General features: G+C 40.3%; 1 protein-coding gene and 1 long non-coding RNA gene across 2 annotated transcripts; both read right to left on the bottom strand.

Annotated features, from left to right (window-relative positions):
• Positions 1-3,983: 3,983 nt before the first annotated feature.
• Positions 3,984-5,871, bottom strand: LOC125204495 (putative UPF0481 protein At3g02645). Its single transcript, XM_048103165.1, has 2 exons — positions 5,586-5,871; positions 3,984-5,494 (listed from the first exon to the last, which is right to left on the bottom strand). The coding sequence occupies exons 1-2, from the start codon at positions 5,825-5,827 to the stop codon at positions 4,075-4,077; spliced, it is 1,662 nt and encodes a 553-aa protein (XP_047959122.1). The 5' UTR covers positions 5,828-5,871; the 3' UTR covers positions 3,984-4,074.
• A 6,528-nt stretch (positions 5,872-12,399) lies between these two features.
• On the bottom strand, positions 12,400-13,304 carry LOC125203417. The gene is made up of 2 exons (XR_007173363.1): positions 13,136-13,304; positions 12,400-12,429 (listed from the first exon to the last, which is right to left on the bottom strand). It is a non-coding gene; the product is annotated as an uncharacterized LOC125203417 (long non-coding RNA).
• Between the last annotated feature and the right edge of the window lie 4,385 nt (positions 13,305-17,689).

The raw sequence follows: 17,689 nt of genomic DNA, 5'->3' as shown, positions 1-17,689 counted from the left end.
TGATCTGAGTTGAAATGTTCAGGATGCAAAAATTCAAAAGATAAAGTATAAAACCAAAATGATAAAATGAGAATACATTCATAACCAGTTTTGGCTTTTAGTTTTAAATCAATTAGACAACTCGAAGTTAGAGAAATATCACTGTTAAGCGTATGCTTGTCCATAAATTATTAAGTTCGTATGCGAATTTAACAATTTTAAAAAGAAGTTTGGATAAAACTTATCACCATTTGTTGAATCCAAAGCCAAAGTTTCATTAAAATTAACATATACTGTACTTCCTACTAGTTTAAGTAGTTTGTTCTTTAAGAACTCTTGTGTTTTTTTGTTACTTAAATTCTCTCCTTATCCAATATTAAATGTAATTAGATACTACTACTCTCTAAGTCCAAAAAATAATTCTTAAAGGTCACGTTTGTTTTTAAGGGATAGCCCAAGACTTTTTCTGTCCATACCCACTAATCTGCTGTTTGGGTTGCTTGAGAGTGTCCACGATGGTGGCCCTCTTGAACATGCCCAAGCCACCATTTTTTGGGCATGTCCAACAAAACTTGCCTCTGCCTATGAAAACCTGGCCACTATAATGGTGGCCCTCTGTTAGAGATGCCCAAGGTTTTCGGTTTCGGCGGTTAACCGCGGAACCGTGACTTTTTTCTTGAACCGGAACCACCATATTTTGAACCATGGGCCGGTTCCGGTTTTAAATTTTACAAACCGAAACCGTGAAACCAAGCCGTAACCACGAAAAACCGCCGAAAACCGGCAGTTCGGAACCGTGAAAAATCGTAAAAAATCACCGAAAAACCGGCAGTTCCAAACCGGAACCGTGAAATAGCCTCACGGTTCGGTTCCGGATCCACATTTCCTGAAACCGGAACCGCCGGTTTACAAACCGTGGGCATGTCTACCCTCCGGGCCACCAATTAAAATTATTTTCTTACATTTTTTCTTATATTTAATTTAGCTAGAATAAAAATTATTGGACTATAATAATTTTAAAAACTAAATTAATTTTAAAAAATTTGACAATTACAAGTAAATATATTTATTGAAAATTTGAATTTAGTTATTTCCGTAATTAGGGTGTGAATTGAAATCACAATCCTTAATTAAAAAGTTGACCAATTTAATAGGGATTTAGTGATTGAGATTGATTTGTTTCCTAAATTAATGCTAAATTTTTTGAAAACCGCCGTTAAATTTTCGTCACATACACTCTCTCTCTGCACTTCATCTGAAGGAACTGGCAGCGGAAGCGCTCACATAAATCAATTACATAATAATTCTGATCTATTTAGCAGATATTTAGACAAATTTTATTCGCGTAATTATCACATGTATCATGCTCATAACTCAAATAAAACATGCTTTAAATTAATTGAAACCTAAAACATGCTTTTCTACGGTTTAGCCATTATACCTTGATGATTCTCCAAAGAATCGAAGATAGCTAGCGCCTTCTCTACGTGAAGATCTTTAGTACAAAACCACGGATCTTCTGTCTGGTTCCCGGACTGTAAACCGATATCAGAGTGGGCTGATCTCACCAGTATACTAGGACTTAAATAAAGAAGACGGAAAACCAATCCCTCGAAGAAGAGGAAAAATCGTCCTCTTACTAGAAAGAGAGAGGGACGAAAATTTTGAGTAAAAACAAGTGTATTTTCTGTCTCCTTTATTCTCCTATTTATAATAAGTCACATATTGGGTCGAGACAGAGATCTATGGAAGGTTTTGGATATGGGCTCCTCCAATTAGCTTTTTACTAATTAAATTAAACCCAATTTAATATAAGCTTATAATTGGAATATTACGAGCAACCACTACAGAAGTAATATTGCACTCCCCATCCAAATTCGAAATTATAAGTACTTCGGGTTTCCAATACTTGATATTTATTTCCCGCGCTTAAGATAGAAACATCCATTAATTAATTATTGTCTGCTATGGACTTAATTAATTAATATCTTATTTATTCCAAGAGAGGACCCAACAAGAAAATCTCATTTATCATTCATAGAGTAATTAAACTCCAACTAGCTAGGTTCCGAATAATAAAACCTTATTTCAATCTTCTCTTGAGGATGTTATCAAACGAGACTCACCTCGCGCACGATTCAACGTAATAGCAATCCTAGCACCGTTAGATATTAATCACCACTACCCAATATACCAGGCTTATTGGGTTGCGAAAAACCCGCACCATTTGGTAAGTCAAAGTAGTGCATAATCAATACCGTATGCTCAATGCTAACGTACATTGATTAAGAAATAACAATTTACAAGACCCCGTCTATCAGTAGATAACATAAAGACTATCTCGCTGTTAGATCCATTCAGTGCTATACCACACCTACGTCATCTTATTTCAGTAAGGCTTAGAAATAATCGGACTGACATTGGAACCTTTCACGATAGGTAGTCTAAGCATATCTAGGCTGTGAAATTCTTCTTTTTCTTTGTTTAGAACTGACCGTGTTACCTTAAAGTGAACGACGCCCACAACCGGTCTACTAAAACAAAGACTTAGACTTTGTTAAGTTACTTATACATTTAAACATGTAATAAACATCCATTAAATGTAAAACATAACAACATTATGACAAAAATAATCCGTTTATTCCTTTGGAAAATAAAATAAGAGTTTTAACAGTATTCAAACAATCGAAAGGTGATTTCTAGTATATAAACTCTAACAACACCTTCTTTACTTCATCTTCTCCAAAACCCAAAAAAATTAACACAAAAACTGGAAAAAAAAATAAAATTAATTCGGATTGTCCAAGGGTCTCGGCCAGGCCGAGAGCAGTACTTGGTAAGTTACTCTTTTTATCATTAATTATTTTGGAATGAAAAGTAACTAGAATTTGATTGATTTATCCCTTACATGCTTTAGTGAATGAGACTGTTTTTATTTTTGTAAAAGTTAACAGATAGTGAGATAGGATTAAAGCACATGATCTCCACTAATCCTAAGTAGATCCAAAAAATTATTTCAATAATACTCCAATAACGTGCTAGCTTATAACACAATTAAACTTCAACAACCATAATCATGCCTTCATATTTACAGATAATGTTTTTGGTAGGGCCAACTCCTATAATAATTTGATTCCAAATTTGTCTTACCTTGTGTTTATAAAATTGGAGCCGAAAACAAAGCTACCAAGAATATAAAATTCCCGCCTTCTTGTCAACAATATAATTATATAATATTGCATTATATTATACTACTCCCTCCGTCCCATATTTATAGTCACATTTAGTTATGGCACAAGTTTTAAGGAATTGGTGGAGTGTGTAATTAATGAAGTAAGAGGTGGAGTGTGTAATGAATAAAATGAGATGATGAAGTGAGATGATAGAGTGTGTAATAAATGAAGTGAGATGATGAAGTGTGTAATAAATGAAGTGAGTTGGTTAAAGGTGGGTCCCTTTTTTACTTTTTGGTTTTTTATTTTTGTTTTGATTTATTTTAATGTAGATAATGGCATTTGAGTGTAATTTTAGTGAATAATGGGGTAAAATTTTATGTCCAAATATGAAAAGTTCTAAATGTGATTATAAATGTGGGACGAACTTTTATAGCAAAATGTGACTATAAATCTGGGACGGAGGGAGTACAAAATTGACAAATACAAATCACCCCTCACACTTGGAAGAGTGTTGCCCCCGGTTCCAACCCCGTTGGAACCGTAGCCGAACCAGCAACCTTGATCACATGAGTTCCGCTTTAGAATCGAAAACCGACGAATATTTGACATTTTCCTCTAATTTGAGTAAAAACTGCACCGAAACCATCAATTAATCGTTGATTCACACTTAGAACGTGTTAGGATGGAAACAAGACCGATTAACTGATATGCCGATTCCGAAATTGAAAATGATTAATATTGTTTAATTCTCCGAAATTGAAAATGATGATCTTACTATGAACCAAACCGACGATTAAGTTAAAATCAGTGAACGCTAACACAGAAAAAAACGATAAAAGAGTAGTGACAATTACAAAACATAAGTTTGCACATTCGTTCTCCAAATTCAGAGAAAAGAGAGAAAAGAAATTGAAATGAATCATTGAGTGCCATCAGGCTCAAGCGCTTTGATGCGCAGAATCTTGTGACAGCTATACACCTGGCAAAACGCCTGCAAACACATGAGCGCCACCATCACCACCGCCGCCAGAAACGTCAGTAACCTCCACGATCCGAACACATACTCCCTCATGAACTTGGCCAATTTCACCTTCCACCGATCGCTGTAGAACTTATTCACATCCGCGATCACACAATCCAGCGAATGCACTCTCGTCAGCCTGATCGACTTGCTCATCCCGTTCCACAGATCCGCCACCTCCCTCTCGCTCTTCAGGTGGTTCACGATTATCCCCCTCCGGCACAGCACCGCCGCGTCCACCTCCGTGTCCACGATCCCGTTCATCAGCTCCGTGTACCGCGCCATCACCATCGGCCCCGACTTCACGCACGCCTCGTACGCCACCAGGTTCCTCAGCACCACCTCCGAGTTCAGATCCAGCTTCACCACCGGAATCGTCAATGTCAGGGTTGTCGAATCGAAATTGAACCCCGAGATCCCCTTCTCCGTCGGCACGAAATTCACCCCTGCGTCCACAAGCTGCGTGACGGAGGGGATCACGATCTCCTCCTGCAGCGGCGGCTTCTCCTCGTCATCTCCGCCGTCGCCGTCGTCCTTCTTCTCCCCGTAGTCGGAGAACATGCTCTCAATCGGCTGCGTCAGCGTCTTCAAAAGCGGGATGTTGGAAACCACCTTCCACGGCAATTTTACCGCCAATTTCATCGGTTTTGACAGAATTACCCTTTTCACGAAACGCGCAGGCGTCCTCACGGAGGTGTAGATCACGCGCCACACCACCACGCGCAGCTGCCTCACGTGCGTCGTCTCCACCATCTCCTCCTCTCCCTCCGCCGCGCCCTCCTCCGCCACGTCGATCTCGATCGACGCCGGCTTCTCCCGGTCCGTGCTCGGAACGACGTAATTGTAGAGAAACTCGAGCAAGTGAGCGCAATCGCCAAGCGCAACGCGTTGGTAGGACTCCGCCATCTGAAAGGGGGAGAGATCCTTGGCGAGGGCGGCGAGCATCGCGTGAAGTCTGTCGTCCGCCATCTCCAGCGACGAGAATTGAAGCTCCAGAAGCTTCCTCATCACAAACAGCGGGATCTGATTCTCGAGCATCACGATGTCTCTGAGAATCGCGTTGTGAGCGGTTTTTCTCCGCGCCAAATCGATGAGATAATCCATTCTCGACGGAATCCTGGTGATCACCTTCCCCTCCTTCACGGCGCAGACCTGCATAAACTCGAACAGGAAGGAGACATCGACCGCCATCATCCAAGCTAGGGCTTCCACCCCGATTCCGAGGGGGCGGTGGTAGCTGGCTTTGATTCGGAGCTCCATCTTCATGAGATGATCAACGAGTTGCTTCAGCTTCACGTTGTCTAGCTCCTTTTGGTTCCTTTTAATAAAAAAAACTAATGAAATTAGTATATAAGTATCAGAGCGAGTCACGACTGTGAGCTAAAATTTTAATTGGCAAATTATGGTACCTTTTGGCAGCGGCGACTTTGTAGCGCTCCATGTCGTAGAGTTCGGCACGAAGATGGTGGTACGGCCCGATCGCCACTTGTTGCGGGATGTATGAATCCGGATCGGTCGCCATTAGGATTTTGGGGACGGCGAAGATAGTCACCGGGATCTTGCTATCCTCGTCGAGATCGTCGTCGATGGATTGCTGGATGCGCTTCACCCATAGGGATTCGTCGAAGTGCGGCCTTTGCTGCATTGACATTGTATCAAGAAATGTAAATAATTAGGGTTTTTGAATGAACAATTTGTGATTTAGGAGTAAGGGTTTAAATAGTACTAGTGTCCTGATATATTGTAATGAGTTTTGCATGGTGAATTATTGGAATTGAATATAGGATAATTGAATGTGAATGTTTAATTAAAATTTGTAATGTGGCGATCTAAGTCAATAATTGAGGTTCTTGAATGGTTTGTATATTAATTTTAATGTCAAGAACAACGCATTCACAGGGGAGATTCGAGTGGCTAGGTAAAATGTGAAGAGAAAAGTCCAATATGAGATATTAATTAAAAATTAACCATGTGTTCTTGCATGTGTGATTATTGATTAATTATTAGATCAAATAATTCATTTAATTGTTATTAATCTACACACAAGTGGGCTTTGCTTGACTTTCATATATGACATGGATTGAGGTTAACTTAAGTCTATTTTTATTATTTCAAATGCTATATAAATTTTATTACATGATTTCAGATTCTATCTATAATTCAATAGGATATTAGTGATGAACTAATCAATCAATAAATAGCATCTCTTTCTATACATAAGAGGGATCAAATAAGTCATGACTTTCTTATACATATTCTTTTATCACTATATCGTATGTGTAAAATGTAGTATAGTATATTAGTAGAATATATCAAAATAAAATGTAACATCCCACTTTTTTGAACCCTAATTTTTGAGACGTGAAAATTTTTGCATTAAATGCTTTTAATGCTATGATATATGTGGATTAAATGAGTGATTTATTGCAATATTCTTTGTGACCTAATTGCGATATGGAGTTGAGTTTGAGTTGAACAAACTTGTTGAATATATGACGTGGCTATGAAATAGTCAATATTGTGGAAAATATGACGTGGCCGTGGAATAGTCAAAGTCGTTGAAAATGTGACGTGGCGGTAAAAATTGAATGGTGGATTTTGTGATGTGAATATTCGAATATTTGATACGGGATGAAATAATATTGTGGTGAATTAATTTCCTAAGGGATGAGTGAGAATTAAATATGAGCATTATTTATTCATATGGAATTTTTGACCCTCCTATTTATTGGAAAGAAATCCTATTTTTCTTGGATTTAGTTATTGCTAGGGATAATTATCCAATTTAAATCCAAAGTCCGATCATCCCTTATATATTTGATGAAATTTTCGGCCCTTATGTTGTTTCTAGGGGGATTTTCGAAAATCCTATTATTTTATGGGAGAAGAGATTTTTATTTTATTATTTGATCTCTTATTTATTCTCTTCCATAAATAAATTCAAATATCCTAGCATATCTTACCATATCTAAAGAGATCTTGCCATATTTTATTTTAATATTGATTCCTTGTAGAGAATCAATAAATCACGCCTATTTCCTATTCTTAGTGGGAGATTTATTATTTTTATTCTGCTCCGTGATATTTTATTCTACTCCGTGAAATATCCATCATATGCTAATAAATAGCATATGAATTCGAAATCCCCACATTTCTCACGTCATTCCTCTCCCAAATCTCTTCCAAATATTTTATTTATTCAATTATGGGATTATATCTTGCACTCTATAAATAAGAGGCAAAACCTAAACCCTAGATCACAAAATACACGCCTCCCGCTACTCCAAAATCACGCCTCCTCTCTCCCCACTCTCTCCCAATTTTTCTTCTACTTTCCTCCAAGATTTCTTCATCGTTTGAGAAGAATTGAAGTTGAAATTCAAGAATCTTTGACGAATCAAGGCTATTACTTTGTTTCTACCGTTCATTCTATTGCAAAATGTATTTTCTATATTGATCTTTCTTTATCTACCGATTAATCGGTGTTCTTGAGCCCTCATGCATTTAGAATGAGTGAAAGGGGAAACAATTGATGAATATGGGATGCATATATGTGTGGGTGTGTGAATCGCGTGTGTGTGTGAGTTGGTGCGTGTATGTTTGTGTGTGTGCGTGTGGGCGTGTTTTAAAACACTCATGCGTGACATATTTTGATGATAGATCGGGAGTTGTGGTGCGAATAAAAGTGACATGATAATCATACTTTGATTTTGAATGGTGATAGTAAAACGAATTAATGGGAAAAAGGGAAACGTTGAGAACATGCATGATTTTGATCAATGATTGAGACTTACTTGTGATACACATAAATTAAAGGTGGTAACTCGCGTTCTCGATGTGATAGCAAGAAGAAGAACGTACTTGAAATCTAGGAATCGAGGTGGGCTTTATTCTTAAACTCTCTCTTATGTTGCAAATTTATGAAAGTGGAGCAATAAGGATGGATTAAACTGTTATGCCATGCCTATGGTTATTTTGGATATTGTGTGTGCCTGATGCCTAGTTTGCGAGTGCGCTCCATTAGGCTATAGGGCTATATAAACGAATTCGGGTCCGAGTAGGGCCGCAAACCCTATCAGGCTAGTGTACACGAGAGATCGAGAGCCGTCCTTGCTAGTCGGCCGGTCTCGTGGGCGAAAGTGTGGCCACACTTCGTCGCACCATCACATTGTTGATTGATGAGAAAATGGGAGGTATTGTTTGACTGGACAGTCCATGAAATTCTTTTGTGATACTTGAAGTGCAGGTTCTTTGTCCTAGTGGTTTTCGTATGTGAATTGGAGTGTATCCAACTGATCAGGAAGTGATTCCCGACCCAGCTGAGTCGTTGGTACGATAACCGGGACCTGGCTTCAAACAAATTTCCTCAACCCATTTCTACTGGCTAGTATAATGGAGGTAAGGGTCGAATCCCACGAGGATGGACACGTTTTGATAACTGCGGTGACTTTCCTGGGTGTTTTGGTTAGCTACCACGCTTGGGTTGAGATTTTACCTAGACGGCAAATAAAGGTGGTACTCTACTGACTAGTAGGCGGGAAAATAACAGACATGTGGGAGTGTTCGTAAAAATAGGGGACAAGGTGTATCAGAGACATATGGAAAGTGGACAGTTACTAAAAGAGGAAATTTAGGCTACAAGATATATCTGTTGGCTGGGGTTCTCTGACAGGTCTGGATAGTACATCTGAAAAGTAAGGAACAAAAGTAAAAGTAACTTAAAAGTAAAAGGTGGTCCAACAAAGTTGATTTTGACGTTTTCTTCCTCACCAAGTATTGACAAAAATCATATGAACACAGACACCATAACTAAAACTTCAGATTCATAAATTCAAACTCAAGATCCATCGATTAAAATGCTTAAACTTAAATTAAACGGTAAAACTGCAACTTTACTTCTACTGACTGACATGCAAGGTGGTAATCACGGCGCAGAAAGGAAACTCATGCATGAAAACTTGCTAAACATAGCTACAACCTTTAAATCAACAACTCCCGATAAGAAAACACTTAGAAATTGAAAGCAATAACTAAATCTAACTTTCCTAGGCAGAATGAAGCAAACTCGAACCAAAGTGACATGCGAAATAGAAACTTCATAACGTGAATGTTGGAAAATAACAAGGTACTTCAAAGAGCAACAACGATGAGTGTTTGCAAGAAACTTAAATGATGAAAACCATTAAACTTTAAACTAAGAAAGCGATTAAGATTGTTTTTGCCACTCCGGGCGATGATACTACTACACTGCTACAATAACTGGCTGGAACGGCGAACTGATGACTTCTCCGGCAAACTCTGGACGTCAAGTGACCATGGCTGTGGCGAGGAATGAGAGGTGGGATAATGCTGAAGGATGGATCTTCTAGAGAGAATTCTACTAAGTGTGATTGTCAAACTCCGAACTCAACTCCTCCTCTCTCTCCAAGCGGCTTCTTTTATAGGGAGGCTTGCCCTTGCTTTTAGGGTAGATTTCTCCCGCATTTTGACCTTTTTGCCCTCGTCAATGATCATCCCAGCTATCCTCCTTCTCCATCTCGAGCCTTTTATCTGGCATGCATCCTGGTCAGTATCGCACCCTTCTGGAGCCCTTTTCACTTGCGTCACCCGAATCGTCTCCTACTGACTTGGATCCTTCAATCCTGCACACTTAAGCAACTGTTTTGCAGATAATACATGCATTTCACGACATACCGACCAGTAACCAAGGCTTAGAATACGACTTATCAATACTCGATGCTATTCTTTAAATAAATGCTAAACCTCGAGTTCACTATGGTAAGGGTGGCATAACTATTAAAACGTTTTGGTATGAGTCCACTGAGTATGTTTAAAATACTCAGCCCTGCATGTGTTTTCCCTATGTGCAGGTTGAGCGGTGACGAGCGGGTGGCGGTGTTGAGCTAATAAATTGAATAATGATATGATCGTTTGAAACATCAAGTGGAGTTGTGTCTTCATACATGTTCTTCACTTTTCTCTTGGTTGCTTCCGCTAAACATGAAACTTAGTATCATTGTTTTTGAAATATTTCATTATTGCTTAGAATATCGAGACACAATGAGTTTTGTTGGATTTACATTAAACCCTTGACCTTTGAGCATAGTTATGATATCTATTCATCTTTTGATTTTCTTGATTAAACCGTTGACTTATTGTTTTGATAGTTCGTTAAATACCTTGGTAAAATCCCATTAAATGAAACCCTAGCCTATGTTGTGTTGTTTTTGAGTCTGCCTAGGTAGCAGTCGCCGCATTTATTATACCCTAAACTGGCGGACTGTTACATAAAACCTACTTAATATTGTTGAAAAGTGTGAACGTTTGTACTTTTGTATTAAGCATGTAATATAAATGTTTCGTAAAAGAAATTAATTGCATTGGAAAAAAAAAATTCGCCCCCTCCAATTATTGAAAGAAATTGTGAAGATTATTCAACAAGCTCAGCTATACATGAAAATAAGAAAAAGAATAGGAAGAAGATACAAATAAAAGGCAACTCAAGTTTGTATTATCCAAAAGGAAGTTGCATTCGGGCTAAAACTATTTTCAATCTTTCTCTATATCGATATTAGAAGCATATCTGCTTGTCAGGATCACCCAATCCTAGGCCAAACACTGGGTTCACTTCAGTCACTCATTCCTCACAGGGGATGTTAGGACTGTTTTTTCTCAATGCTAAACCATAGATGTTTCGGACTCAGATCTCACATGCAGCTCCCGAAGGTCTTTAAGGTTTGTAATGGGGCTAGTGGCTTGTAATGTTTGGGGTAGTTGTCCCTAAGGCTCTAAGGTCCAACAATAACTACTTATTTGATGAGGGAGAACTGTGTGCATTCGGGCTTCTGGCTAGGGCTTCTTCTTTGGCTGGACAATTTCTGACATTTGGCTTCCCACTGGTCAGTAGCTTCTTCGTGGCTTCGCCACCCTTATTCCTTATTCTCATTTCTCTTTTTGTGGTCAAGTATCTGCGACCATTTTCTTCAATTTTTCTTTCTGTGGCTTCGCCACCCTTATTCCTTCTTCTATTTTTTTGGATCTGGAAACTTCAGATCTATTTTCTCCTTCTTTCTTTGTTTTTCTCTTCTTCAGCTGGTTCATTTTGTATGTCCTCCTGGTCAGTTGCTTCCTTGCCTCATGCCTTGCACGCACACAGTTCCAGTGGTTGATGGGTTATTTCGGGGTATAATTCAGGCTAGAAAATGGGGTTCTAAGGGTAGGTTTTTTTTTTCCTTTTTTTTTAATGTAGAGGGGGGGGTTTCCTACTGCCTTCAGGGTTTGCTACACGCGGTCACCTTGCCCTAGACATCATGTGGTAGCCTCTCTTCTTTTTCTTTCAGTATTTAGTGGAAAGTAGTTCCACTTTGGGGCTTTTAACTCACCTTTTGAGAGGGCTTTCATGTCTGACCTAAGGGATGAGTTTTTCCTTCATACTTGCATCATCTATACTGACTAGGGGTTAGTGGAGGGGGTGGTTTCTGTTTTCCGGCATGCCTTATCTCCCTCAATTCCCCTCACCGTCAGTTCGAGGCAGTTGAGTTTTAAGCCCATTCATAAAACATAACACATAATTCCTAGACCTAAACAAACCTAAAAAAAAAAAACTAACATGCACTGACTCAAATAACACATATATACATGTCATACTGGCCATTTGCTCCCCCCTCTCACTTCACAAGTGTCTGCCCCAGATACGGGCTGTGAAGTGAAAATTGGGAATGGCTAGTATGACAGACACATATTTATAACAAACACATATTATATCTAAAAACTTCTCACACTTAGACTATGCAATAGGCTAAGTGGGAGAGTTTCAGATATATACCTAGATCTATAAACAAAACAGAGCAATATATTTACAAACATGAAGTAAAAACATATAACTCCTCACACTTAGACTACGCAGTAGGCTAAGTGTGAGGTATCAAGCTCACGACAAAACACAAAGAAAAACAATTAAACATATGCACCAAAAGTAGCAAACCTTTTTGTCACACCTCAACCCTTATTACGTATGCACTTACTATAAATAAATTCAAATATTTAAAACAAATAACCACTATTTATCAAGTACATATTTCAAACATTCTAAAAAGTAGTGGGACCCTCTCACCACTCTATATACTACACATTTATCTACATGCAAAAATGATGAGGAGGAGAAGGTTGCCAAAATGCGTCAGCCGCCGACCCTGATAACATGTGCAATTCCTACGACTCATCTCAACCAAATACTTCACTCATATCTTATTCCTGAAAAATATTAGTGGTTTATATGAGCCACAACTCAGTGCATATAAACCTTACCTTTAATTCCACATACAAATATCAAATACATTCATTTACCAACATATATAACCGGAAGTAATAAATATCATAAACAATTTAACATTCATATGCATATGTCTCTCCATTCTTTTTATTATTCTGTGACACATCAAGCCTGGTATCTGCCCGGGATTTCCATTGTATACGACCCGTAGGTCCCTTATATTTATTTGACCTTTCCACGAAGGTCCCTCTTTGATTTGACCTTTCCACGAAGGCCCCTCTTTGCATATTGACCTTTCCACGAAGGTCCCTCTTTGCTCTTTGTATTGACCCGTAGGTCTATTATCATTGTATATGACCCATAGGTCTTTTGCCATTGTATATCAGATCCAGAGCAAGAGTGTCACATATCCTCTTTAATCCCATGATTCAAATGATTCCAATATGATACATCAAACATATCCATTGCACCAATTACATAACCATATATTCCATCAATTAATTCCAATACTATAGGTAAACATATATTTTGCACAAACCACATATCCACATCACATTTCACCATCAATATCAAATAACACATAACCATTTCAAGCTCACATCATATAATTCAAATATTCACTCCAATTTAACACATAGCAATTAATCACATAAACCATGTAAAATTAAAAGTGTGATTTATACACACCTGATCACGATGGATAAACAACTCAAAAGCTCGATCCCTTCTCTTCGTTTACCACTCTCAGATTATATATAGTTGTTACTCCTAAATCCTAAATATTCTTCATCTTATTATTTTCTACTTCTGTTGTTCTTCTCTTTTTTGTTTTTCTCCTAACTTTCGCCCCTTTCTAATACAGTAGATTCCTCCAATCTTCTCTTTTCCATTCTCATGAAAATAGAATATACTATATAGTCCTAATACGTGTAAGCTGCAAAACTAGGTGAGTCACTTAGTATTATACTTTGTATTTATACTAAAAACACGTATAAAGGAGAATTTAGAAACGTGTATCTTTGTAAAAATTTAGACTACCAAATGATACATAAAAATGCATTTGCTATGCCACGTACACACATTTATTTATTTAGTGTATGTAATCTTAGTCTATCCACAAACTAAAATTATAAATATGTATATATATAAATTACATACATGAATAGTACTATAATCCCATTTACATATGCACACGTTACAACACATGCATACGCATTTATATTAATTATTTAATATAAACAAAATAATCAATACTTATTATATATTATGTACATTTATATAAAAATTCTCATGAATCAAAACTATTTATTTATTCGACTATACTGATTGATCGTAATACTAAATATATCTATGACACACACTTAATATACTACGGTAAAAATGACAATATAATATGCTAATATGCAAAATAATGTATGATTTTGGGTTAGGGATGTCACACTTTTACTTCTCACACTTAGACTATTAAATAGGCTAAGTGTTATGAATGGGGTTTGCATACAATTAAAACACATAAATCTACCTATTTAATAAAAGTACGAAAACATAAACAAAGAAAAAACTTAAAAAAAAAAAAAAAAAAAAAAGAAAACTAACTGGTCAGTTGGGGGTTGTTCGGTCGGATGTTCCTCCTGCTCCTTCTTGGGGCAGGGTTTTGTGCAGGTGGTTCCGTTGGTTCTTCTTCAGTAGGTCCAGGTTGGTTGTCATCATCCTCCTATTGTCCATCGCCGCTTCTTCCTCAGGTTCGGTGGGTTCTTCTTCCTGTCCACCATGTCCGCTTGTTCCAACTCCACTGCTTGCTTTCCCTCTTGCCAACTCCTTTAGTATGCTCTCCATTAGGGTTGTCAGCTTCGCCATCTCGCCCGCGATTGTCTATTCTCCTCGGCCAGCTCAGTCACTTGCCCTCTCCAGGGTTATCTTGCCTCGGCCTCTGCGCTTGGTCGATCTGGGCAGCTTGCACCTCCTAGCCTTGTTGTGCTCTTCCTCCAGGGGCTTCTCCCATTTGGTAGAACTGGGGTACACCTTCTCTGTAGTATACCAAGTTGGTGCGGACGAAGAAGGGTATATCGAATAGGCCAGGAGCGTCGACCATGTACATTGGAGACAGGTCCTCTGCCTCTGTTATGATGATGTTGTTGCGCACGAAGGCTCCTAGTATGTGGCAGAGCGACAAGTTTCTGGCTGGGTAGGTGGCTATCAGGTGGCATTGGTAGGCTGTCCAAAACCCTAGGTGCAGTTTCCTTCCATGCTTTGCGCACCATACCAAGTACAATTCGGTCATGGACGTTCTTGCAGCGGAGTTGCTCTGCCCCAGTAGGTTATAGCCTAAGTAGAGCTGCACCAACCGTAGCATGGAATTGTTGAAGTGGGTGGATCTGGATTTTGTGGAGGCGAACTGGCCAGCATTGGGGTGGGTTAACTCCTCCCAGGCTTCCTGGGGCTCAAATTCTACATGACGCCTCGGTACCCCCCTCTCACGGCTTCTCCAGTCCGGACCTATAACCTCCTCCAGGCTACACATATCCAATCGCACAGTCCACTCTATCAGACTCATCGATAGTTCTCCACCGAATATCCTAAAGGAGATTGACACCTCGTCTAGGTCCGTAGTGAGTTGGAACCTAAACGTGGTGAAGAACTCCTTCGCTAATCTCACAGATATCTCTGGGTCCCTATTCTCTAGCAGCCATTCAAAACCCAATGCTTCCATACTAGCCAGGAAGGAATCACGAACAGACAACTCATCCAAAGAGGGTATATGGAGTACCTTTCCGCATTTGACTTGCTTGCTACTGTCATCCTTGTCGTCAAATGCATCTTGAAGCTTTTTGGTGTCGTAGTGCTTCATGTCCTCCATAAGCTCATCAGTGAGCGTTACCCTCCACCGCCGGTATACAATCCTCTCTACCGGAGGGTGGACTAGTTCAAGGTGGTTGTCTGGGAGCTGTTGTTCGTGATAGTCTTCTCCTTCCAGAGAGATATCACTCTCTGAGTCAGAATCCTCGCTGGAAGTGTAGTCCGTGTCGCTTGATCTCTCTTTCTCTTCCGGCTCTCTGATCACTATGCTTGCATTGGCAGTGCGCTGCTTCTTCTTGACTTGTTTCTTCTTGACAGGGGCTTTCCCCTTCCTCTTCCTTTCTTGAATGTACTTGGTTTCTTCGATATCCATTGCCTCTGCTTCCTCGTCGGCTTGTGTTGAAGTGTCCTCCTGGGCGGTAGGCTCGGCCACCATGCGGGCGCTAGTATCACTTCTTGCTGCTTCCTCCCGACCTACTGACTTTGATGCGAGGTCCAGACCCTCAGCCACCTTGTCAGTATTCTCCTCCTGGTCAGTCGGCGTTGCTGATATCGTCCCTGTTGCCAATTGGGTGTCCTCCTGGCTAGCATTCGAGGGCTCCTCCCCAGGTTTTGTAGGAGTAGTCTTCTCGTCATCACTCGAAACCTCCACTGCATCTGCTGCGGTGTTTGCTCCGGCCTTGTTGGACGTCCACTTTCCCAAACATCTCTGTGACACTCTTTGGGGTTTCTGCTTTTCCGCCTTGGGGTCGTTTTTCAACACTAGCCTCCTCTTTACTGTCTTGGGTTTAGTCACCACTGAGGCTTCCTCTATATGTGTTTCTGGCTCTTGCCCTTCCTCCTCAGGTTGTTCTGCCTTTTCCGGTTGTTCGTCTGTCTTCTCCTCCACTGATTGGTGGACTACCCCTTCCGACTTTTCCGCTTTCTTTGTTGCTTCCTCCTTCCCTACTGCCTGGGATGCGAGGTCCAGTACCTCAGCCACCCCTTCATGGTTTACCACGATTCGATCCCCTTTGCCCAAAACCGTTTGGAATTCTTCATCCGTCATTATCCCTTGCTTCCTGGCCGTCTCGTTCAGATCTATCTCCTCCCCCGCTACATCGATTTTTGCGTCAGTGGCCCTAATCTCCTCTGCTTCATCTTTCTCGCTCTCGCTTGCTCTCCCTCCGCTCTCCTTGTTTTCTGTTTCTCCCCAGTTGGGATCTTGATAGGCGGAAAGAGGGCTGACGTCCAGCGGCTCCGTTTGTTGGTGTATGGGAGAAGGGTGGGAGGGTTCTAATTGTGCAGCAATTGTTGTGGAAATATTTTCGGACGTTGGAATTGAGGTTTTTGGGTTGGTGGTGGGTGGGTTTTCTGTGGTTGCAGTTGGGGTAGGGTTTGATGTCGCCGGCATTCCTCCGGTTAGGCTAAATCCGGCTAGGGTTGTTGCCCAGTCTCTGTTGGGGTCCTGTTGGCTTAGAAACGCCGCCAGTGCGTCTAGAGGAATCATCGCCGGGATTTGTGTCGTCGGCGGTGGTTGTGATCGTTGTGGGCTTGGCGGCCGCGACTCGGCTGCTGGCTGGAGTTCTGACGAGGCTTCGCCGGTGGTAGATGCCGGGTTGTTGGTTGCCTTTCTCTTTGCCATGACCGTACCGGTGGTGGTTTGCGGTGGTTTCTGTAGTGGGTGGTGGTTTTCGGAGTGGGGGTTGCGGTTGTGGGAGAGAGAGTGCAGGTGAGAGTTTGTAAAGTGAAGGGGAGTAGGCGGTGGGGTGTTTTATAGAGGGGTGGGCAGTTGAGGGTTTTGACCGGTTGTAGGCGGTCGCTCGGTTGAGACGCTTCGTGTGGGAGGCGGTTGTGCTTGCTGGCAGCCGATTGGATGTTGCTTGTCACGTCCTTGCCTCACGCGCCTCCCAGCCTCTGCACTCGCCTGCAAAGCTGCAACACGCCCAAATTCAAACTTTACTCAACTCCCTCCTCTCAATTAGCTAGAAATAGAAAAAAGTAAATAAATGGCTCTTTAATATAATTCAGAGTTTCACCCAAGTGGTATCCTCGTGGTCAGTACGAACTCCGAATTAATATTTAAGATCCGAAAAAAATCTTTTTTGTTGTTTTTCCTTCTTAACTTAAATTAAATTACCAACTATCTACAATATTTACATCATTACTAAGGGTATTTGAAATTTTACCCGGTCAGTAAGTACAATACTTATGCCGTTGACCAGGTGAAACTTCAAATCCCTTTCCTACTGGTCATTTAGACGCTCTTAAAGTGTAGTGGAATTTCTTCCACTACACACACCTCTTCATTTTCCCTATATATTTTCAATCTATGTCCATTAACGACAAAAGGTTCAGAGTTAGGGATACTCCCTGAAATCTCGACCGCTCCATTAGCACGTAACGCAGTGATAATGTAGGGTCCTGCCCATTTGGATTTGAGCTTCCCAGGCATTAGCTTCAGTC

Source organism: Salvia hispanica, chromosome 2, assembly GCF_023119035.1.
Source record: "Salvia hispanica cultivar TCC Black 2014 chromosome 2, UniMelb_Shisp_WGS_1.0, whole genome shotgun sequence".
In the NCBI taxonomy this organism is placed as follows: domain Eukaryota; kingdom Viridiplantae; phylum Streptophyta; class Magnoliopsida; order Lamiales; family Lamiaceae; genus Salvia; species Salvia hispanica.
The sequence above is the reverse complement of the archived record's forward strand: the minus strand, read 5'-3'. Positions and strand labels throughout refer to the sequence as shown.